Source organism: Scylla paramamosain, chromosome 1, assembly GCF_035594125.1.
Source record: "Scylla paramamosain isolate STU-SP2022 chromosome 1, ASM3559412v1, whole genome shotgun sequence".
Classification (NCBI taxonomy): domain Eukaryota; kingdom Metazoa; phylum Arthropoda; class Malacostraca; order Decapoda; family Portunidae; genus Scylla; species Scylla paramamosain.
Window position 1 is genome coordinate 1,435,001 of NC_087151.1, and position 23,788 is coordinate 1,458,788.

A 23,788-nucleotide genomic window follows, 5' to 3' on the forward strand; every position below is an offset into this window, starting at 1 on the left:
TAGTTTAGCAAGTATGTCGCGTCAAGAAAAGAAAGAAACGCTCACAGGAACACGATTAATCATCTCTGTGGCCTTTAATGACAGTGCTGAGGAAAGAATAAAGTTTAAGGGTATATACAAGCCTGAACCAAGATCGCGTACTGCATCCTGTGTGTTGGAGCATCTTCCTTCCTGATCCTCATTTACTATCATGGTAAGTTCTCCCCTCACACCTCTCTCTCTCTCTCTCTCTCTCTCTCTCTCTCTCTCTCTCTCTCTCTCTCTCTCTCTCTCTCACACACACACATTTCTACTACATAGTTTATTATATTCATGCACTGAGAACGTTACCTCCTCCTCTTTCTCCTCCTTCTCCTCCTCCTCCTCCTTCTTCTCCTTCCCCACAACACTTCCCCTCCCTTCTCCCCCTCACCTTATTAGAAAATACAGCATTACATTATGCGTCCAGACATCGCTTAATATGCATGCAATTCCGTAGCACAACAAAAAAAATAAATAAATAAATACATAAATAAGATAAAATAAGCCAAAGAGGAAAACAGTATTAGTGACAACAATAAAAAAAAAAAAAACAGGAATTCCAGAACACTACCTACCCGAAAAGAAAGTAAGACAGAAAAGGTAATCCTGATAACAAAGAAATGATGACGATGATAAGTGCAAAAATGACAACCAAAATTACTCACCGCACAGAGGACCTCGCCAGTGTCCAGCCTCTCGAAGAAGTTATCCACGTTGATGTCAAGGTTGTACAGGTTGTTGAGCCAGTCCGCCAGGTCCTCCTTCATGGCGTACAGGTACTCCTCAGAGGTCTTGAAGGGCCGGAAGGGGCGTGGCTCCAGTAGCATAATGGAATCTCCTTCTCCTTCATGACTGGTTGTGGTGGTAGTAGTGGTGGTGGTGGTGGTGGTAGCAGCGGAGGAGCAGTATGAAGTAGGGGTGGTGGTGGTGCTAGTGTTGATGTCGAACAGAGGCTGAAGGGGGGGAGCAGGGCAGGTCTCCTCGTCCCCCTGCGGTAGAAAGGTGTCCGTCGATGCCATGGTGGTCATTGGGAACAGTCACGGGCAGCACCGGTGGGTCATGCAATCACACACGCACACACGACAACTCCCTTGGAAAGCGTCCGCGCGCGTGTGTGTGTGTGTGTGTGTGTGTCGAAAGGTTACAAGTCCTCCTAGTTAATGAAAGAGAGACTCGGTATCACACACGAATGAATGACTTAGCTGGCACCTTAGAGTGAGCGACCTGGCTGCTACACATGTTGACTCCTGCTATCTCTCTCTCTATCTCTCTCTCTCTCTCTCTCTCTCTCTAGGATCGTGGTGCCAGCTGACCCAGGCCGACAATCAATAAGAGCTGCCTGCACCACCTGCGGCACGTGCACCAGTCACCATCTGCCACCACTCGGCTCACGAATTATTGAGAAGGTCGTCGTCTGAGGCCGCCACTCGACCACTCGTGGCGGGCGGGACCAGGCGCTTCCCGGTAATGGATCGGTGTCAGGATACACTCCCGGCCGCTGATCACTGTCTTCGTTCACTAATTATCCACCTTACTGCACCCTCCAAGATGCTGTCGAACTCTTTAAATCCACGTCTTGATGGGAATACTACTTATCACAAAGTAACCACAGACGTACTTCACTCGCTGTTTTGTTTATTTTTCTCTATGTACCATTTTCTCATTAATTCTTAGTGATATATATATCCGTTGGTCAGTGTCAGGGTCTTACATGTACGGGGGCACGTATTTGCTGGTGGCACGAGGGTCACAGTCTACCGCGACGTGCTGGGAGGGAGGAGAGGAAGTGCCAAGTTAGTGTGGCTGGGGGATAGGGCGCGTACACCCTCACTCGTCACATCCACGTCACACACTGGCGGTGGTGTAATCGCCGCGGCGCTGCCTAGCTCGAAGGCTGACTGAGGATGCGAGCTGCCAGATGCCACTACCACCACCACGCCACTCTCCTTTGCCACACCGGTAATGACCTTCGCCAGTAGTCCCTGTCTCTCCATCTACAGATGACATTACTCACGGCTTCCTTAAATGACACGTGACTTTAGTACTGACATGTGGATCCAAAAATGGTTATATCCTTCTGTGTCAATGAGTGGAAGGAGCACTTTTTTTTTTTTTTATAGTGCCATTATGAATCTCCATACGCTTTTGAAATGTATACTCTCTCTCTCTCTCTCTCTCTCTCTCTCTCTCTCTCTCTCTCTCTCTCTCTCTCTCTCTCTCTCTCTCTCTCTCTCTCTTATTCATTTACATTACTTAGGACAGCAAGTGGAGCTGCAAGAAGCCATCACACTAACACGTGACCGTTCCTGTATGAAACATACCTACCTACCCTCACCAGTCATCCTCATCCATCTTCAATAAATTTGTCTAATCTTTTAAAGCACCCTAATGACTTAGCACTAACTAACTTATAACTCGATATATTCCATTCATCTGCCACTATATTTGAGAAACAAATTTCCTTCCTATCTCTCCTGTCTTTGCTCTTTTCAAGCATATGTAAAACACCGTCCGTGGTTTCTCCCCAGCGTCAAGACAACGAACTTTCGCCTTAACTTTATCTTGTGGAAGAGGATGAAGTCACATGAAATTAAAATTGAGGGGAAAAAAAGTGCATGGTTGAGGGATCGTGTGGGTGCTGGTGAAAAACTCCACGCACTTTAGACACACTGTTAGAGGGAGTGCACTTATGGTGGAGTCAGGCCTGGTTGGACATGAACTTTGCACATACGCGCTGCATCTTCAAATAAGATATAAGAACAGCTTGAATTGGAACCTTTCACATACCACACACCGCATCTTGTTCAAGGAAGAGAACAGTGCTTTTTCATCTGTGAAAAATTTTCAAGTGTCATGAGCGCGGCTGCAGGCCTGTGCTATGACAACAGGGACGATGCCACTGCGCTACCCTCGTGTATGCGTGTGGTTCACCCACGTCTGCGGGTTAACCAGCCAGGCGTTCCCTACGAAAAGAGCACAGAGCTCATAGAGACCGATCCTTAGGGTATGACTGAAACCACACACACTACCACCGGGACAGCAAGGTCACAACCTCCTCGGTTTACATCCCATACCTACTTGCTGCTGGGTGAACAGGAGCTAGACATTTCTATGTCTCATCTTCCTCGCCGCGCCAAGGCCAGGGTCTCTCTATAGGAAACAGACCACGACACCAGTGTATGATATGGATAGGTACAGGTGACCGAGCGATGTACCCATAGGTAGGTAAGGATAGGTAAGATAGGAATAGGTACGATTTTTGTTCATGTATTGTAGGAAACTTCCACTGTGGGAAACTTTATTGTTTTTCATCTGTTGAGATGTCGCCATCTAGCACAGACTGATCACGAGGTGCTGATGTAAACATGGATGTTGTGTCTTCGTTAAGTGTGTCTGTGTGTTAAGCGGGACGTGATTGAAGGCGGGCAGTTGGCAGAGGGGTGTGAGGACAAGAGAAAGTAGTGCTACCACGGAGCTTGTCGTGTGCCTCGCTGAACTCTGTGCTGTATAGTGTGTGCGCAAAACTCTAAAAGCTTATGTGATGTCGCTGTTTAACTGATAACAAAACACAGTGACGTATTGCTAATGTCTCTCCAGTAATCTGAGACGTAACACCACTAAACATTCACCACGTTACTACATTATCCCGTAACGAGTGAACTCTCCTGCTGTTGGTGTAAATTATATATAATGACTTGATTCAGACTTTCTTTCAAGTCTACTCATATCACGCTACCTTAAATCAAATGTTCCTGCCGCTGGCGTGACAAACAGCCGAGTAGGGGAACAATACATTCAACACACCTTTGTGCCTTTGAACAAACATAATGTACACAGTCATCTCATGAGTATTTTCTTTACAGTGACTACACCATCGTGCGTGATGCTGAACCGTAGATAAACTTCAGATCCAAAATAAAAGTGGCAGGCTGATGTCCCGGCAATGTTGGGAGACTGGGTGGGTGTGGCAGCTGAACACACACACACACACACACACACACACACTAAGATGAAATCCGAATCTACCCTCAACCCGGGCCTGTACAGAGGAGAGGGGACATCATCACCTGACAACCCGGCTCAAGGCATCACGGTCTCTCTGCATCTGGACACCACAGCAGAACCGGTTTACCACTTGCACACCACAGTTAAACATTTTTAGAGGGCAGGCGGAACTCATTTTGGGTTATTTTTGACGAAGAGCTTCTTGCATGGACACAGGGAAGTACAGTACAGGCGCCGCGTAGTAAAAGAGAGCTTTGAAAATCCTCCATTGTGCCTGTTCCTTTCATTACATCTGATCCGATCAAGCACAGAAGGACATCCATCCCTAGGAGGAAGTGGCAAGAGGTAAAGAGAAAGAATGGATATGGATGGATATGAAGTGTGACTGGTGAAGACAAGATTGGATGTGGCTTGTAAAGACAAGGGGGAGACTTCTAGTGGGATGGATGCTTGATGTACTGATAGACTGCAGGAAGAATGTTTGTAGAACAAGGAACAATGGGTTGATAGGATATGGAGTCTCCCGCAGTGTTACGGGCCACGTGGCATCATTGTATCGACACCCGCTCTCTATTGAGTCCTGTTATGCACACCCGTTGTTCCTTGCTCCACAGACGCTCTTCTCGCAGCCTCTCTCTACAAAATGCATCCATCCTGTTCGAAGTCTGTCCCTGAGCTTCACAACTCACATCCAATCCAGTTTTCTTCACCAATCTTTTCTCTATATCCTGACACGCCCGCCTTGGATGCCCTTCTCTGTTTGATCAGCCATTCTCTTCCAGAATTACTTCTCTTCTATTCATACGTGTTACTCCATACAGTAGCATCAGCACCAGCAGCACCAGTAGTAGTAGTAGTAGTAGTAGTAGTGGTGGCAGTGGTAGTAGTAGTAGTAGTAGCAGTAGATTGCCCGTGGGAGCGCACATGAGCTGCAAGCTGGTAATAGACGTGGTCTGGAGGCCTGTTTACATGAAAGACTGCTGCCTCAGGCCCGTAAGCGTAACCCCTTTAACGAGGGTTGTTGGAGGTGTTACAGAGAGCCAGTTCGACACCAGTGAGTGGAACTGTTCCGAATGCAACACCCGGGGACCGTGCGCTCAGCAGCATACAGGCCCGAAGGACGCTCGGGGCACAGAGAAAACTCTACGGACATTGCGTGCCACTATTGACCAACGGACCTCGACAGCGACCAGTGGTGACCACCCAAACCAGCCCTGTCGGTGACCAAGAGCCGCAACGCCCCTTCTGCACACCCCTGCTAGCACTTCCACTCAAGGGAGGCTGTGCAGTCGACTGTGGGGAATTACTCACCCACGTTCCGGCCGCCGCGAGAGCAACATCGTCGAGGATGATGTGCCCTAGACTTAAAGCATGACTGGGCAGACCGACAGGCGACCCCGAGGGACCCTGCTGTGCCGCAGGGACTCCTACGGGAAAGGGAGGATGTCCCCCATCATGTCCCCGATACCTGGGGATAGAGGTGTCGGGAGTAGACATGCCCTGCAATTGACCGTAGGTAAGTGGTGGGGGGCCGGCATCCCCTAAGGAATCGCTGGTCCCCCGTTACCCCGCTGGTGGGGTGCAACAATGATAATAATAATAATAATAATAATAATAATAATAATAATAATAAAAATAATAATAATAATAATAATAATAACAGTAACAACAACAATGACAGTAATAATGACAATTAATAACTCATCAAGCAACACCCACTGCCCATTGATAAGAACTGGCCTAAGGGAATGGCTGCCACAGTAGTCTCCACTTACTTGTTCTTGCATGCTCTGCTCCTTGTATTCTCCTCTTACTCCTTCATCTTACATTCTCCAGCAACTACTACATACACTGTAATCCTTTCTCTTCACCTTCTGCCCTTACTCCCTTCATCTATCCATCGTCTGATCTCCTAGTGGCCACACCACCTCAGTACTGTACTCAACCCCTCCCACAGCCATTCCATAATCTCCTTCATCTTTGTTTTGACTGTTATGAATGCTTTCATTTTCACCATCCATACATACACCACATGTATCTCACAAGGTTCCATTACTTGGATACTTGACCTTCTCTTCCATTCCATACTCAAGTCATGTGAGTGTTTGTATAATTATGCCATCACATTTTTTTTTTTCATGCTTGGACCAACACACTGTACAATGGTATAATGTACAGAATGTGCACATTTATGATGCTAAACCTTAGAAACTCAGAAATTAAAAAGGCCAGTAATTTAAGTTGTTTAACAGTGACATAACATAACCCATCACATGTTATTCAGTACAAGAATACCAACAAAGAGTAAAAAGTAAATATGTCAGTATGTAGCCTCTATTCCAATAATTGTCTTTTGGCTCTAATTTGAGAAGCAAAACTTCCAGCATTCTCCTTAACTGTTACAGGTAGTCCTCTTCATCATTCTCTTTGAAGTGTTCCTAATTTTTTTTTTTCAGTTTCCCTTACAGACAACAAATTGTCAGTGTTTTCTATTAAGTGGGTATCACCAGAATTTGACACACTTTCACTTCCTTTTTTATTTCATAAGAAATGGTTTTGGTCAAAATGTGTCATGTCTTCCAAAATGAAGACATGATTCCTAACGATGTTAAATGAAGCCTGTTTTTTTTAACATTTTTACCTTGAGCTATATATTGTATATATAAATTTTTTTGGTATACATGATGCAAAGGTACAAGTGTAACTAATGCACTTCTGGCCAGTCACCAGGAAATGCCACATCAGCCACATGATTACCAAATTAACAGAAGGATGTTACATGTGGAAACTTGAAAACTTATATATGCTGGTACATGGACATTAATATAATGTATGAAGCAACTACTAACCAGCACGACATTGATCCTACCCATACAGCTTGACCGTCATGGTCTGGTAAGGTGTTGTTTTTCTTTTCTTATATTCATATCAAATTTATCAAAATTGTTTTTCACAAACTTATTAGTTATAAGAAATTTCACTTCATGCATGAAAAAAACTATTTTGAATACCTATCAATTTCTTTTCCTCTTCAACAAACAGGAAAATTTGAAGTATATAACTTCATGAATGATTCAAGGGACCTCTATCAACTATTATATACATGATGCAGGAAACAGAAAAAGGAGATACTTGGTGATGATTTGCAGCTGTTGTACTGAAGCCAGTTTAATCTAATATATCTACAAGACACTCATCTCCTTATCTTGTTTACTTAATGGCAATAAATACATTTTAATGGTTTGTATGATGATATTCTGATCCTGTACAGCTCATTGTCTAAGAGTAACCATGTCATTGTACTCATTTCAGACTTAAATAGAATTTACAGCACAATACATGACCAGCAACACAACACCAATTTAAGTGTATTTTATTCTGCTGAGTCACTGCTTCTTCTCCTTTTGCCATTTCCCTGGAGTCTGGGGTTGGCATGTCACTACAAACCTGCACAAATAATGAATCATGCCTTGTTGGTAACATTACCAGAAGTTGACATATATTGTAAATTGCAGCAGTTGAGATTACTGAAATTTTATTGGCATCTTCATCCTTACATTGTATGTAATACTCAAAATAGGTACATTGTATCACTAAGTTCTCCAACATCTCTTCAAATATAAAAATTCACAATTACATAGCAGGAGTCAAACCATTCAGAGAAGTTTTGCTTCATCACTGTATCATTTATTGAAGTGATTGGCAATTATTTGCTGCCACAACTAGAGAGCACAACAGAATTCTAGCCTTTAAATGGGTAACAGCTTTGCTGACACAAAAATACTACACAGTAGTTGAATTTTATTCACATCACAAATAGGTAGAGATTCACTATAGATAAGTGAAAAAAATTTGTATGACTGACAGTTTCAAAATTAAGTAGACATTGACTTTCAATATTGCTTTCAAATTATTTCCGTATCCAACATAAAATGAAAATGGAGTTCACTTTGTCTTAACATAATCAATTACTCATGTCACAACCAACACTTTTTTCCACTGTGTTGTGAGCATACAGTTTGTTTTTGCTATTTGAAGAAAACGGTACTCGTTGGAATGTAATTCTCAAAATAACAAGACTCCTCAAGTAATGACAGAAAATAAAAAAAAAAAAATATACATACATATACATAAAAAAATAGGAGGGAAAAAATTCAACAAAAATTCATAGGAAACATAGCAATGCATCTATGAAACGACTTAACATCACTACGTCACTCATGATTTGTATACCGAGTTATAAAAACTTCCATTGAAGGATTTAACATGTGTGTGTGTGTGTGTGTGTGTGTGTGTGTGTGTGTGTGTGTGTGTGTGTGTGTGTGTGTGTGTGTGTGTGTGTGTGTGTGTGTGTGTGTGTGTGTGTGTGTGTGTGTGTGTGTGTGTGTGTGTGTGTGTGTGTGTGTGTGTGTGTGTGTGTGTGTGTGCAAATTGTGAAACAACACACATAATTTAGTGTAAATATCTTCCTTGGTTTATTAGGCAGAGTCTTGGCAACAGTTGGATAACATACAACACACACTCACACTGTGTTTAGCATTCTTCCTTAACTCATCAGCAGTTTTTATTACTAGAGTGTCAGCAGATCAGAGAATTTAAGACTGATAGAAAACATAAAGAACGGTGGAAGTGAGAGCAGAAGGTTATCCAACTTCTGCCCACAACTGCACCACTCTTGGAAACAAATATATTTTTCTAGTAAAACATTAAAATTACATGATCTGATATACTAACTGTGATCCACAAGGGAAATTTAAATATTTAATAGCTGTCTTTCTCTACACACTTTAACAGAAGGCTTTAAACCTGCAGTAGTAGTCAGTGCTAACTGATTTGTGATCACCCAGGCCAAATTACTAGTGCTGCTCCAAAGGCAATTTTGATAAGTACCACTTCAACTAATAGTTTTACTATGAAACACCACACTAGAGTTTTTTAATGCATTCAAGTTCTGGAAGTGTATCCAAAATATTTTTTTAAAAAGCAAAACCACTGTTGAGTCAATATCTGTAGCATTTGAAATTTGTGCACATGTTCTCTGTATCATATCATGCTATCTTACAAGCCACTTAGTTTAGCAAGTAATGGATCTATACTATGTATGGTAGAAATGACACACATTACCAAGACTGGCAACCACCTTCCAGTGAGAATTAAAAAGGCCAAGTCTTGAGGGATGAGGAGCTGTTGATAATTGATCATCTTGTATCCCTGTTATTTTCACAAGTTAAGAGTTTCTTTTTTTGAATCCACAGACAATATCCTATGTGTCACTATATACACTAAACATGAACTTACATCATTACTGCACAGGAGGTAAAAGTAGAGGCCTTTAGATGAAGAGTGGATGATACTGTTTCTTTGTCAGTTTTTTCCGACAGACTGGGCACTGTTTTTTCCGTTTAACCGCTTCCTCCAGACAGGTTGAACAGAAAACATGTCCACACACAGTTGAGCACAAGGTACGGGAAGTTTCTTTGATGGTGCCTGCTGAGTCCAAACACACCAGGCAGGAGACGATGGGCTGCTCTCTCGGTGGAGGACTGGGTGGGGGCAGAGGGGCAGTGATTTGTGCTACCTTCTGGTTGTGCTCTTGAGCCACAATCTGTACTGCATTGTGTACAAGGGGCACCTGAGTTATGTTGTGGTGTGAGGGAGACCTCCTGCCCTCAACTTCAGACTGCATTTCATGTACATCTTGGACTATCTCTGGGGTGCGCGTAACCTCCCGAGAATAGTCTGAAATCTGAGGTGACCTGGATCTGCTTCCTTGACCTGAAAATGTCATGTAATGGCTAAACTGAGGTCTTACTGGCATGCTACACATTACACCAACATTGAAAACTAAGAAAATAGGTTAAGTTCCATAATTTAGTAAATACCACATCTCAGCAAACAAATTCCTTTAAGGCTTATTTTTCATTACTATAGCCAGAGCTATATATATATAATTTAATACTATAACACTGAAATATTTCAAACTTAGAAGCACTCTTCCTTCCATCTGAAAAATATGCCTTTTATATTTGTCTAAAATTATGCCATTTCCTCTACCCATAAGGATGAACCCTTCTCTCAATCCTTTTACTGTCTACTTCTCTGATGTGTTGCTCCACCCAGGAGTGCTCCAAGGCCACAGTAAAACAGACTCCATCTCTCCTTATCCAAACATTTTCTTGCTTCTTCAGACACTTGGCCTGTATCACCTCCTCCTTCACACATGTACTTCTTTATTACCCTATGAATGGTAAGGTTGGAATGATGATGATGAACATAAGAACATAAGAAATAAGGGAAGCTGCAAAAAGTGACCAGGCTTACACATGGCAGTCCCTGTATGAAATATACCTACCTATTTCCACTTATCATCCCCATCCATAAACCCATCTAATCTTCTCTTAAAAGCTCCCTAATGTCTTAGCACTAACATGATTACTTGAGTCTTTTCACTCATCTACCACTCTACTTGCGAACCAATTTCTTCCTACCTCTTTCTTGAACCTAAATTTTTCAAGCTTGAACCTGTTATTTCTTGTTCTTTCCTGGTTACTGATCCTAAGAATTTTGCTTACATCCCCCTTGTTACAATCCTTATACCACCTAAAGACTTCTATCAGGTCCCCTCTTAACCTACGTCTCTAAAGAATATAAATTTAACAGCTTCAATCTTGCCTTGTAAGGAATACTCCTTATCCCCTGTATCCTTTTAGTCATTCTCTTTTGTACTGAATCTAATAGACCTATATGTTTCCTGTAATTTTTTTTTTTTTTTTTTATGGCCAAGGGTAACAAAAATCCAATAAAAAAAAAAATGCCCACTGAAATGCTAGTCCTATAAAAGGGTCCAAAGCAGTAGTAAAAAATTGAAGGTTAAGTGTCTTGAAGAAGCAAATTTATTGGATATATTTTTAGCTAGATGCCAGAAGTCACGAGGGGAGTTAGATCTTGAAAGGTTTTGACACTTTCTGTTAATGAAGGAGTTTTTGGCTAGTTGGAGAACAGACTTGGCATGGTTCCGGACAGAAATATAAAGTGCAAGAGATTCTGGTGATGGAAGGCTTAAATACCTTTAGTGGGCCACCTCTCTATTATGTATAGCACGAGAACAAGCTGTGTTAAACCAAGGTTTGGAAGGTTTAGGTCGAGAAAAAGAGTGAGGAATGTACGCCTCCATACCAGACACTATCACCTCTGTTATGCGCTCAGCACACAAAGACGGGTCTCTGACACGGAAGCAGTAGTCATTCCAAGGAAAATCAGCAAAATACCTCCTCAGGTCCCACTAACTAACAGAGGCAAAACGCCAGAGGCACCTTCGCTTAGGGGGATCCTGAGGAGGGACTGGAGCGATAGGTCAAGATACAGATATGAGATTGTGATCGGAGGAGCCCAATGGAGAAGAAAGGTGACAGCATAAGCAGGAGGATTAGAGGTCAGGAAAAGGTCAAGAATGTTGGGCATATCTCCAAGACGGTCAGGAATACGAGTAGGGTGTTGCACCAATTGCTCTAGGTCGTGGAGGATAGCAAAGTTGTTGGCTAGTTCACCAGGATGGTCAGTGAAGGGAGAGGAAAGCCAAAGCTGGTGGTGAACATTGAAGTCTCCAAGAATGGAGATCTCTGCAAAAGGGAAGAGGGTCAGAATGTGCTCCACTTTGGAAGTTAAGTAGTCAAAGAATTTCTTATAGTCAGAGGAGTTAGGTGAGAGATATACAGCACAGATAGATTTAGTTTGAGAGTGACTCTGTAGTCGTAGCCAGATGGTGGAAAACTCAGAAGATTCAAGAGTGTGGGCACAAGAGCAGGCTAAGTCATTGCACATATAAACGCAGCATCCAGCTTTGGATAAAAAATGAGGATAGAGAAAGTAGGAGGGAACAGAAAAGGGGCTACTGTCAGTTGCCTCAGACACCTGAGTTTCAGTAAGGAAAAGAAGATGAGGTTTAGAAGAGGAGAGGTGGTGTTCTACAGATTGAAAATTAGATCTTAGACTGCAAATGTTGCAGAAGTTAATGAAGAAAAAGTTGAGGGGGGTGTCAAGACACTTAGGGTCGTTGACAGAAAGACAGCCTGACCTGGGGACATTTATGGTCCCCTCCCCAGATGGGGACTCCAAGGCTGGTGTAAGAGTTGCCATGATAATTTTGAAATTTTTGAGTGAAGGGTGTGTGTGTTATTAGGTGCTTGTAGTTTTGTGTGGAGGAAGAGAGTTGTCTTTAGAGGGCAGGCTGTGACTGCCCCTTTGTGTTGTGAGACACAAAGGGAAACGTTCAGTGAGGTCACAGCTGGGTTTAATGATAAGTTCACAGCACCCCCTGAACAGTGTTTTAGACCTCACTGGGAGTAATTATCGTTTTGGCAGGTGTCTACTGCCTCCTCCAGGACCAGAACTGCACAGCATAGTCTAGATGAGGTCTGACCAGTGCCAAATATAACTTTAATATTACTTTGAGCCTTCTACTTTTAACACTCTTAAAAATGAATCCCAATACCCTATTTGCCCTGTTTCTGGCCTCTATGCATTGCTTTCCTAGACCGAGTTCAGAGCTAACTATAACTCCTAAATCTTTTTTGTACCCTGAACCTACCAGAGTTTCGTTGTTTATTGTGTACCTACTGTGTGGGTTTCCTCTACCAACTGCAATGATGATGATGATGATGATGATTCCCTTTTATTTTATTCGAAGGTACTATCTCCTGCTTACCTTGGTTACTGTCTGGCTAAACACTTGCCCTAAGCTAAGTAACAAAATTCTGAAAAGTGATATTCACGTCTGTGGGAAGGACGGAATTCCCTGAGTGGGTTGAGTCGGCGGGGAACGTGGCTGTCTCCTCCTTCCAGTGAGTAGTCGTCCAGGAGATTTCCAAAGACAAGATTGGGGTTCTGGAAGTCTATTGATGGTGCATCCATTAACCAATTATTTTGTCTTTCTCCTCCTAGCACAATGCCTTCCTCTTCTCTAGTGTTGCCACCACCATCTCCACCACCGCTCTCAAATATGCTGTGCTGCTGCTGGTCAGGGCGTGTGAGGTCCTCTAGGGCTGGTGGTGGAGCTGTTGTGTTACTTGTGTTTCTCCTTCTGTTGCTTCTCCTTTGCTCAGTCCCCAAGTACTGAAAATATATTTTTATGTTTGGAAAAACAATCTTTCTTAAGTGATTCATACATTTATGCAATATATGCATGATGTCACAATTTTCCACAAATGGCCAATTTCTTTGCTAAATAAATATATATATATATATATATATATATATATATATATATATATATATATATATATATATATATATATATATATATATATATATATATATATATAAAGAAACAATAAGGTCTTGACGAGGGCAGCTCACTATTATTGATTGTTCTCGAGGCACCACAGCCACCACATCCACATCATCCTCATCCTCATGTGTGAGGTCCACCACACAAGGCTGATAGGACTCCAAATCTACCACCTCTTGTTCTGCTTCTTCCTCTTCCTCCTCCTCTTCAGGTGAAGGAGGCATGTGAGGAAGGTCACTGTTGACTGGAGGGGTGGTGGTATCTTGTAGGGTATCTAGGGTGGTGGCCACTGACCCAGTGGTCAATGGGTGTAACAGCGGTAACTCCAGCTGCAAGATAAGGAGAGGTGAGTACATCTCCTGTATTCAAGGAAAACAATTCTTGTTCTTTTTTTCTTTTTTTATCTTCCATCATGAGTGAAGATGGTTCATAATCAATAACTTCTATGTGGAGAAAAACCTGAAATCTCAAAAAAATTTTGGAATGAAAACTTCAAAATACTCATTGGATATGGAGAAAAAATGTTTAACACAACTACAAGAAATAAGGAAAGCAAATGGATTTTAATATCCAAGATCACCTTTCATTCTTTTCTTGTTATGCTGCAATACTGTCAGTCTTAGTTAACTACAGTATATATACTTGAAAAGAAAACCCAGCACTGTGGTGCAAACAGTCTAAATAACTTCATGTACAAGTAGTTTGCACCCCTGCAAGACACCTGGGGGTTGGCATCAGCAAGGACAATGAGTGTATGACGATACTGCTAATTAGGCAGACTTCCTACAGCCAAAGGGTTAATTACAGGAGTAATTTTGCAAATAAAGGCAAATGTATTTAAAGCAGTTGTGATACTGGTGAAGGATGAAACTTAAACACTGTGATTACTGGTAAGGTGAAAAGTGTAGGATATTTGGACATTTCCTTCTTCAGTGAGCCTTTTTCCCCTCTGGGCTTTTCATTCCCCACATTAGGTATATGTATACATACATATTAACCTTAAGTAACTTAACCTAAAGAACATAAGAACATAAGAAAATAAGGGAAGCTGCAAGAAGTCACCAGGCCTACATGTGGCAGTCCCTGTAAGAAACACACCTGCCTATTTCCACCAGCTATTAACAGCATGGATTACAGTCAGTGGCTCATTATAAAAGAACTTTTAAATTAAAGGAAAGCTAACTGAAGAAGTTAAGGAAAAAAATCTGTTATGAAGTGAAAACTCACCTCATTGGGTTTTACAAGGGTGTAGTGAAAGAGAACACTCAAAGAATTTATAAATCAGACAGGAAACCAAGTTATTGTTATTGCTGTATAGTACAGACATAGTAGAGGAGGAGATGGCTGAACATGTGCAAGACAGGCTGTGAATAAAAAAACAATATATATTATATGGAATGCCAAACAGAATGGGAAGTGAATTAAATCCAGATGATAGGGGAGACATGAAGAAACATGTTGATGTAATGTTCAAGGAGTTTTGTAAGGAAATGAGCCTAAATTGCTATGGGAGTGACATTCATTTAAAGAAATAACAAGGATCAGAAAGGCTGTGGGTGGGGCAAATGAGAAAAATGAGTAAAGCCAAACAACAAAAGGGCTGAGGCCAATGGTTGTGACCACTATATGACTGAAGATAATGATAATAAGAAACCTGTACAAATCAAGGAACACTAAGAAACCTGTATTCAAGAAAGTATGTGTGTATCACATTATGGCAAGAGAAAAACATGAGGACAAAGAATTAAGAAATTAAGCAAAGGAAGAAGAGAAGAATTCAGGAAATTTTTACATGGAATCAGTACCTGCTGTGTGTGAAAATGAAACAAGGAAATTTGCAATAGAGAAAGAACAGAATGAGATAAATATTAAGCTTCAAAATAAGATATGTACAATGTTTATTAATGTGGATAAGACTTTTCACATGATAGTGAATGAGTTCAGGGACAGGAAGAAAACATGACAGAAACCACATGTGATACACATTTTAGAGATGAAGCCAAAACCTTACAAATAAAATATATTGGAAGAAAATTTATCTTAAGAAAGTAATAGGAAAGATCTGTTGATGTATGTGAAAAAAAAAAATGGAGTGTCTTATGGCATCAAGGAAACTAACAATGATTTCTGTTTATTTATGAAAATAAACATAATGGACGAGGAGGACTTACTGCTTACTGTGCCTGACTGAAAAAAAAAGGACTGATCTTAAATGTAACACATCAAAGATATGTTACCTTGTGTTCAGAGATGATGATCTCATAGCAGAGAAAAATAGAAGTCAGTTGCCCTCTTGGTAAGTGATCATGTGAGGATAATTTTCCAAAGCGATACTGACCCATAGTTGAGGAAGATGAAGAAGAAAGTATATTTTTTTTAAAGAGGAAGTTAAGCAGTAATGAGGGAAAAGTTATGTATAGAAAGGAAGGGGTACTTGAATAGTGCAGGTGATATGTAGTGCAGGTTTACAACCAATTTTTCAGGGAGTTATTAGGAACTGTATACTGTGTAGAGTGTTTAAGGAAAGACAGGGTACAAGAAGAAATGTAGAGACTTATCCATGAACAGGAAATTGTAGACAAAGATTAAGGCCTTAACCCTCGGAATCCTTATAGACCTGATGAGGTCCCTCCTATTGTTCTCCAAAACTGTACCTCCATGATCGCACCTTGCCTGGTCAAACTCTTCCAACTCAGTCTATCAACATTTACCTTTCCTTCCTACTGGCAATTTGCCTACATGTTCTTAAAAAGGATGACCACTCTGATCCCTCAAACTACTGCTGTATTGCTTTAATTTTTAAACTATCTTCAACAGGAAATTCTTAAACATTTATCACTTCACATTTTATATGATCACCAGTATGGGTCCTGTCAAGGCTGTCCTACTGGTGATCTTCTGGCTTTCCTTACTGAGTCTTTTAGGGATTTTGGAGAAACATTTGCAAGTGCATTAGACTTATCAAAATCTTTTGACAGAGTCTGGTACAAAGATTTGATTTCCAAATGGCTTCTATCCTTCTCTCTGTAACTTCATCTCAAGTTTCCTTTCTGACCGTTCTATTGCTGCTGTGGTACACGGTCACTGTTCTTCTCCTGAGCATTGGTAATCCTCAGGGTCCTGTCTTGTCACCTACTATCTTCATATTATTTATCAATGATCTTCTAAACCAAACTTCTTGTCCTATCCACTTTTATGCCGATGATACCACCCTACACTTTTCCACGTCTTCCTGTAGACATCCAACCCTTTGGGAATTAAACAGCTTACACAGGGATGGTATAGAACTCCTGATCTCTATAAAATTTCTGATTGGGGCAGAGAAAGTCTGGTATTGTTCAATGCCTCAGAAACTCAATTCCTCCATCTATCAAACTCAACACAACCTTCCAGACAACTATCTCCTCTTCTTCAATAACAGTCAACTGCACCCCCCCCCCACCCCCCAAATCCAAACTGAACATCTTCAGTCTGTCCTTTACTTATGAGTTAAACTGGAAACTTCACATCTCATCTCTAGCTGAAATAGTTTCTATGAAGTTAGGTGTTCTAAGTTGTCTCTGCCAGTTTTCCTCCCTCCTCCAGCTGCTAATTCTGTACAAGTGCCTTATCTGTCCATGTATAGAGTATGTTTCATATGTATCAGGGGTGTTCCACTCATACCACATTTTGACAGGGTGGAATCAAAAGCATTTCATCTTATCAACTCCTCTCCTTTGATTGACTGCCTTCAGCTGCAATGTTTTTTTTTTTTTTTTTTTTTATAGGAAGGACACTGGCCAGTGTTGCATCTCTTGCTATCTTCTACTGTTATTTTCACACTAACTGCTCTTCTGATTTTGCTACCTGCATGCCTCCTCTTCTCTTGATTTTTCTGTCCAGCAATCCTTTTGGGAACTGGCATCCAAGTAGGCCTATCTTTCCTAATATGTTTGTTGCCCTTGGCCAGTGGTCCTCTTACATAAAAGAAAGAAAGGAAGAAAAAATCCAAGATAATAGTTGCATCTAAAATTACAGAATTCTGTGTGGGAGGCAAAAAGATAAGAAAGACAAAAAGCGATAAGCAGAAGGCAAAAGAGCTAATAAAGTTTTTTTTTTTTCTAGTGTTCATGAGTGAGCCACAAAGAGAAATACCAGAGTTAGAAGTAAGTCTGAGAAAGAAAGATATAAACAGACCAATGAATGAGTATTGAAATCAGTATGTACAGAAAATACAGATTGATGAATAAGATATATTAAGGTGAGTATCTTGATAAAATACAGAATGATGAATGAGACAGGAGAGGAAAGAAATAGAGTAAGGAAATGAAGCGGAGAAGAGAGAAAGAAGGGAGGAGCAGGGGTACCTACATCAAAGAAAGATAACAATCTAAACAAGTCCCACCACTGTCACCATCACCTATGTGCATATCAACAAGGAATATATTGAAGGCAAAGGCATTGAAGAGTTTAAAGAGAAAAAAATCCCCAGGCCCAGATGGATTTCACCCAAGAATGATACTAGAGGTTGCTGAGGATCTGGTAGAGACACTGGGTTATTTTTAACAACTCACTGAGAAGGCAACAAGTTCCTGTGGAATAGAAGATTACTAATTACTAAAGTCTGAATATATATATATATATATATATATATATAATTTTTTTTTTTTTTTATTATTATATTGCTATGATGTTAGCTATCTTCTACTGTACTGAACTTGTTGTCTTATCTGTGGGGTGACCCTGGGAGTCACAGACCAGTCAATCTCAGTGTCATATAAGCAAAGTTATTAAATCTATTGTAAGGGAAAACATTATCAAGTATATAGCAGATAACAACCTATTTAGAAAAAGACAAGGTGGATTTTCATCACAGGATATCAATAACATAAGTATTGGACAAGTGGACAGACAAGTAGACACAGACTATAGATAAATATGCAGTGAATATCATTTACCATGATCTAAGGAAAGCTTTTGACAGAGGTTAGTTGTAAAACTCAGAAGTTACAACATCACTACTTGGATCAACTGTCTTTTTTTTTTTTTTATGTGGGAGGGAACAGTGATTATGAATGGGGAGAAATCAGAAACAAGAAATGTGTTAAGTGGTGTGGCTGAGGGATCAGTTTTGGGCACCCTGTTATTTGTGATATGCATAAATAATTTGACTGAGGAGATTCAGAATAGCAATGTATTTTTATGTGCAGATGACACCAAGTTGTTCAAGGAAATCAATTCAAATCATGCATCAAGAGGACCATGAGGAGCTGCTGGAGGATCCTGAGAGAATGGAAAGCTAGTCTAATGAATTAATAATGGCTGCTCAAGTTTCATCCTTAGAACTGTCATTTTATGAGATTTGGAAATATAAAGATAGAGAAGTTTATGTCAAGACAGAAGGAATATTAAAGGAAGTAAATTCTGAAAAATAATTGTGAGTTATCATTCATAATCAGTTAAATTTTCAGGAGTACCAGGCTGAAAAAGTAAGGTCAATAAATTAGCTGGAATTATCAGAAAGACATTCATTGCTCTGGATGGAGACAACTTTTTAAGCATTATATACTGCAATGGAAAGATCACATTTAGAATATGCTTGGTGTCCATATAAGAAAGACAATAGAAAATGCCATGCCATGAAATTAATACCAACCCTGTAAACCTATCACATGAGGAATGATTAGTTAAATCTGACTTACCAACATTTGCATACAGAAGGACATATGGAGGCGTTTAAAATATTGAGTGAAATTTACCGCTGGCTTGTGCTGGGAGTTATCCATCGAGCAAGAAGGCACAGAAACAAGATATTGTAAGCTTTACAAGAGGCAGGCAAGACTGAATAAGATAAAACATGCCTTCACCAACAATAATTAACATTTGAAGTAGCCTAACTGAAGAAGTGGTGAATGCAGTCATTATTACATTTTGAGAAACTGGATAAAATATGGAAGGAGCAAGAAATTCAATATGACTAAAACCCCCAAAATTAAACAAGCCAGCACGTCCAGCACACCATTCAGGCCAGAAAGAGATCAGAACTGGGGTCACAGGCCTGGAGAATCTTCCAAAGTCCTATGTAAGCATCTATAAACACACCCACACATCCACAGGGGAAAATATATGGTCGGGAATAAGTACTAGAGAGAGAGAATGTGACAGAGACGGAAATATCAGGCGGTAGATGAAGTGTCCAAGGAAAATGTGCCTGCATTCCAAATTACACGCAATGCTGGAAAACTAAAATTAATGGAAAATAATTACCCGCATGGATTACATATTTACTTCACTTTCCCTGGCGGCATGTATACACGATATATTTAAATATATTCAGAGGCTTCACCACACCTACAGACCTACAGTAATCCCTATCAGCAGGAATAGGGCAAGAGATTAATGAGGTGAAGATAGGAAAATTGTAACCAAGTTCTTTACCAATGAATCACAGCAATCATACCATATTTCCCATCTCCTGCACCTTCTCAGACGAACTCAGAACAGCTGGACACTATAAAGGGACATAATGATTCAGTAACAAAGCCAAGCCTTCACCTTATCCATGTGAAATCCGATGGAGTTCCTCTGATTCTCTGGAGTCAAAACAGTCTCAGCTGATCAGGTAACGCAAAATGTCGACAAGGAGGAAGATAGAATACATTACTTCCGTTTTATTACAGTACGCATTGATTACTGCATAGAGGTATAAAGAAAAATATATAAGGCAGATCTGTACCTTAGATTCAGAAGATAGTGTATTATTATCTGCAACACACACACACACACACACACACACACACACACACACGGATACACACAGCTTTCAGGGGAAACAATGATATATATATATATATATATATATATATATATATATATATATATATATATATATATATATATATATATATATATATATATATATATATATATATATGTTTTTTTTTTTTTTTTTTAATCTGTCATTAAGGGCAATGATGTTTAACATCCAATACTCGAGCATCTCATGCAAGAAATACGTGAACATGGAAGCGCCCTAAACAGCAGAACTACAAGATATTTTACCGAACTAAATCCTCACTAACAATCGGGGATGGACCGGCTTTGAACGACAGCTACAGAAAAGGGGAACAAAAATATATAAACGAGACCACAAAGAAATCCTATGATCATGTAAGCTGACTTACAGTTCTTCCACTTCTTCTGTGTGTGTTTTTTTTATTTATTTATTTTTTTTTTTCACGTAGGAGGGGTACCAACCAAGGATAACAAAACTGAAAAAAAAGGTAATAAATTAAAAAGACCCACTGAGGTGCCGGTCCCCGAACAGTCGAAAGCGGTAGTCAGAAATTGCAGGATAAGTGTCTTGAAACCTGCTTACTGTTTATTATTTTTGTTTATGTGTTAATCAGAATTATCAAAGAGAAATGTGGACCAGAGAAATTCATTGACTGGTTACATATATTGATGTTTATGAATGATACAGCTATATTATCAACTAGTAGGGAAAGCATGTATACAAAGCTGAAATTATTGCACGGCTACTCTAGTGGATATGGAATGAAGGTGAACAGTGAGAAGACCAAGTTTTTTATTATTAATGGTGATGGAGGTGATTTTGAGCCGTTTCATGTGGGCGAGATGTATATTACGTATTGTACCAGCTACATGTATTTAGGTTCATCGTTTACGTGCGACTGCTCATCCTCCTCAGCAGTCAAGCTACAAACAAAAAAATCAAGATGCGCCACGTGCTTGTGTTTAAATAATATTAAAAGAAAATAACGACATTCCTTTTATAGTAAAGAGGCGGGTGTCCACACAGTGTGTCATCCCTCGTGTGTGGCTGAATCATGGCTGGGTGCTGACATGAAGCCCGTGGTCAAGCTGTTCAGGTGGGCCATGAAGCACTATTGTCTGTTATGTTGAGTCAGGCTGCCCCCTGCTACTTGATTTTGTAAATTATAAACAATATAAATCTCTCAGAAAAATGTTAAGTGAGAGGTCATGCATGGATGATGATCACTTACTTTTGCAATAAGAAAAGTTATGGCAGTGGATACACCGGTAGGAAAGATCGTGGGTGACATAGCAGATGTGCTAGATATGTCTGTTTTGTTAGAGAATGCTTGAAATTGTATTAGGGAGTCTGTTACGTCGAGTTGTATTGTATATCGTGAGATCAACCCTGCTTTGGCTACACACGTTATTTATACCCAAACACAGCCGATAAACGAATTCCACAGGCTGGAATTTACAAGGTCCAGAGTGTGTGGCCACTCCTTAACAATAGAAACAAGACGTTGGAACGGACGAGGGCGGGGCCGCTTAGCAGTAGAGGAGCGCCTTTGCAAGTGTGGAGACATCCTGACAGACATGTGGTAGAAAAGATGTGTCATCACACAACACCTCAGACTGGCATGTGATTATCACACACTAGAAAATATCTTTGCAAATTTTAATAATGATATAATTTTTAGAGTAGGCTGTATGTACATTTTTGATGTGGTATGTTTTTCATCTTCTTATATTATTATTATTATTATTATTATTATTATCATTATTATTATTATTATTATTGATTTGTTGTTGTTGTTGTTGTTGTTGTTGTTGTTGTTGTTGTTGTTGTTGCTGTTGTTGTTGTTGTTGTTGTCGTTGTTGTTGTTGTTGTTGTTGTTGTTGTTGTTGTTGTTGTTGTTATTATTATCATTATTATTATTATTATTATTATTATTATTATTATTATTATTGATATTTTCCTTACACATGAATGTGAATTTGCGTTAAACATTTTGGTGTGAAAATCCTCGATTTAGAAAAAGAAAATAAATAAAAAAAAATGTTAAAAGATTTCAGGTGACATTTAAACTGCAAGGGGAAGTTTGAAGATATTCATAAAGACACCGTAGGAACTTGGGTGTGTCAGCTTATGAGAGCCAAAGTTCTCTCAAAAAGATGTTTGTATATGCGTCTTACTTTTGTATTCAGAGCCCAAAGAAAATTACATTTTAGTTTTGATGGAAATTTGTAATCGCTGCATTTCTTGGGTGTTACATTTTTGGCAATTCTGAATATAATTTTTAAATTTAGACTCTATGTTAAGGCGATACAGTGCAGTGCCTCATTACTTAGCTCTTTATAACATTACAGTACTGGATGTATTCTCGAGTCTTGTAGTATACATACCTTTATCATCACATTAAAGTAACATATAACATAAATACCTGCTTTTTTTTATATGCAGTTGTTCATGTCATATGACTCACACTTGTTGAAAGATGCAGCGTTCCTGGACAGCCAATCACCTTCAGGAGTTTTGACGAGCTCCTCCCCCTTCGTCAGTCTGTAAAATGACACCGTCGGTCACAGTGATGCTCAGTGCGAGGTCGTGCCACACCTGAGTATGACATGAGTTACTGCCAGATGAATGAAATATTGTGATAATCTCATCTAAAATGACGCCAGTAACTAGATTATCTTCAATTCCAGAACTGACCTATAAAAATGAAACAAGCGTGGCGGCTGGCGAAGCTGTGGACACTTCAGTTGGTGGTAGTGAGTGCCACAATGACCCTTCACACCCCATCCGCTTCAGACTCGGTTGTCAGTGCCCAAAGGCTGGCTGTACCTTCCACGCACACCATCCGCGTCCCGTTCACCAAGCTGGACTCGGATCTCGACCAATGGGGGATGTCGCTGCGTGCCGCCCTCCAGACCCTCGTGGCGTGGGAGCTGTCGCAGTGCTCGCTGGTGGTGGCGGCCGACTCCGACTACCTTGCCTCTCAGACGCTGGATGCCCTCACCGGACTTCCAAATCAAAAACAGGTCAGTGAAAGTTAGTTAGTTATTTAGTAGTAGTAGTAGTAGTGGTGGTGGTGGTGTTAGCAGTTGTAGTAGTGTTGGTTTAGGTTAACAAGAAGCTGTGGCAGGTGGTGGGCGTGACTGGCGGATGGGAGGCGGCGGGCAGGCGGGTGGTGTGGCGGGCGCGAGGGTGTCGGGCCTATATCTTCTTGTTGCGCAAGCCCCAGGCACTGTTGTCCTTCGGCGACTCTGTTCCCGCCCTCTGGGATTACGGCGGCAGGTCAGTTCTTGGTGCAGTTCTTTCTCGAAAACTTGCTGGAGTGCACAATCAGCAGGCGGATACATCTAGTTATGATGTTATAGGTATTATATAATGCCAAAAACGACACTACTTCATTAGCCATTGCCTTAAAGTAATCAGCAAAATATATTTGCAACGAGAAACATACATTAGTGGGCTTGCGTTAGGTTTGCTTATACGCCCTGCTAGCTTCAGATACCCTTGATGGATGACCGGTGCCTCTTGCGTCGCAGGTACGTGCTGGTTGGACTCACACGAGACGAGCTGGACGCCCTGACCCTCACCCATAAGGGAAGGAAGACAGAGCATCTGGTGGGTCTCGTGCAGGTGAGTCGTAACATTGTAAGAAAGCATTGATCTCCGCCACACTGCACCGCTCCTTTCTTGCTTTCATCGTC

General features: G+C 40.6%; 3 protein-coding genes across 11 annotated transcripts in view; 1 reads left to right on the top strand and 2 right to left on the bottom strand.

Moving 5' to 3' along the window:
• The window catches only part of LOC135111047 (GAS2-like protein pickled eggs), a 44,388-nt gene extending 42,497 nt beyond the window's left edge, over nucleotides 1–1,891 (bottom strand). The window contains exon 1 of the mRNA XM_064023991.1: nucleotides 687–1,891. Within this exon, the coding sequence (XP_063880061.1) occupies nucleotides 687–1,049 (363 nt within the window). The 5' untranslated portion in view covers nucleotides 1,050–1,891. The remainder of the gene's footprint in view (nucleotides 1–686) is intronic.
• A 399-nt stretch (nucleotides 1,892–2,290) lies between these two features.
• LOC135110653 (glutamate receptor 4-like) overlaps nucleotides 2,291–23,788 on the top strand; it is a 38,932-nt gene continuing 17,434 nt past the window's right edge. For 4 of the 8 annotated variants that reach the window (XR_010273377.1, XR_010273353.1, XR_010273415.1 and 1 more), the window contains exons 1-4: nucleotides 2,293–5,542; nucleotides 22,778–23,113; nucleotides 23,218–23,369; nucleotides 23,624–23,717. Coding sequence is in view for 1 of the 8 variants with exons in the window: in XM_064023387.1 (XP_063879457.1) it covers nucleotides 22,793–23,113; nucleotides 23,218–23,369; nucleotides 23,624–23,717 (567 nt within the window). In the remaining 7 variants the exon portion in view is untranslated. Of the gene's footprint in view, nucleotides 5,543–22,777; nucleotides 23,114–23,217; nucleotides 23,370–23,623; nucleotides 23,718–23,788 lie in introns of all 8 variants that reach the window. The other 4 variants (XR_010273365.1, XR_010273454.1, XM_064023387.1 and 1 more) reach the window with 4 other exon arrangements.
• LOC135110969 (uncharacterized) lies at nucleotides 7,166–19,962 on the bottom strand. 2 transcript variants are annotated; one of them, XM_064023868.1, is made up of 4 exons: nucleotides 19,847–19,962; nucleotides 13,381–13,641; nucleotides 12,798–13,137; nucleotides 7,166–9,801 (listed from the first exon to the last, which is right to left on the bottom strand). In XM_064023868.1, the coding sequence occupies exons 1-4, from the start codon at nucleotides 19,853–19,855 to the stop codon at nucleotides 9,359–9,361; spliced, it is 1,053 nt and encodes a 350-aa protein (XP_063879938.1). In that variant the 5' UTR covers nucleotides 19,856–19,962; the 3' UTR covers nucleotides 7,166–9,358. The 2 variants fall into 2 exon arrangements, with proteins under 2 accessions (XP_063879938.1, XP_063879850.1); XM_064023780.1 differs by having other exon boundaries at nucleotides 19,752–19,889.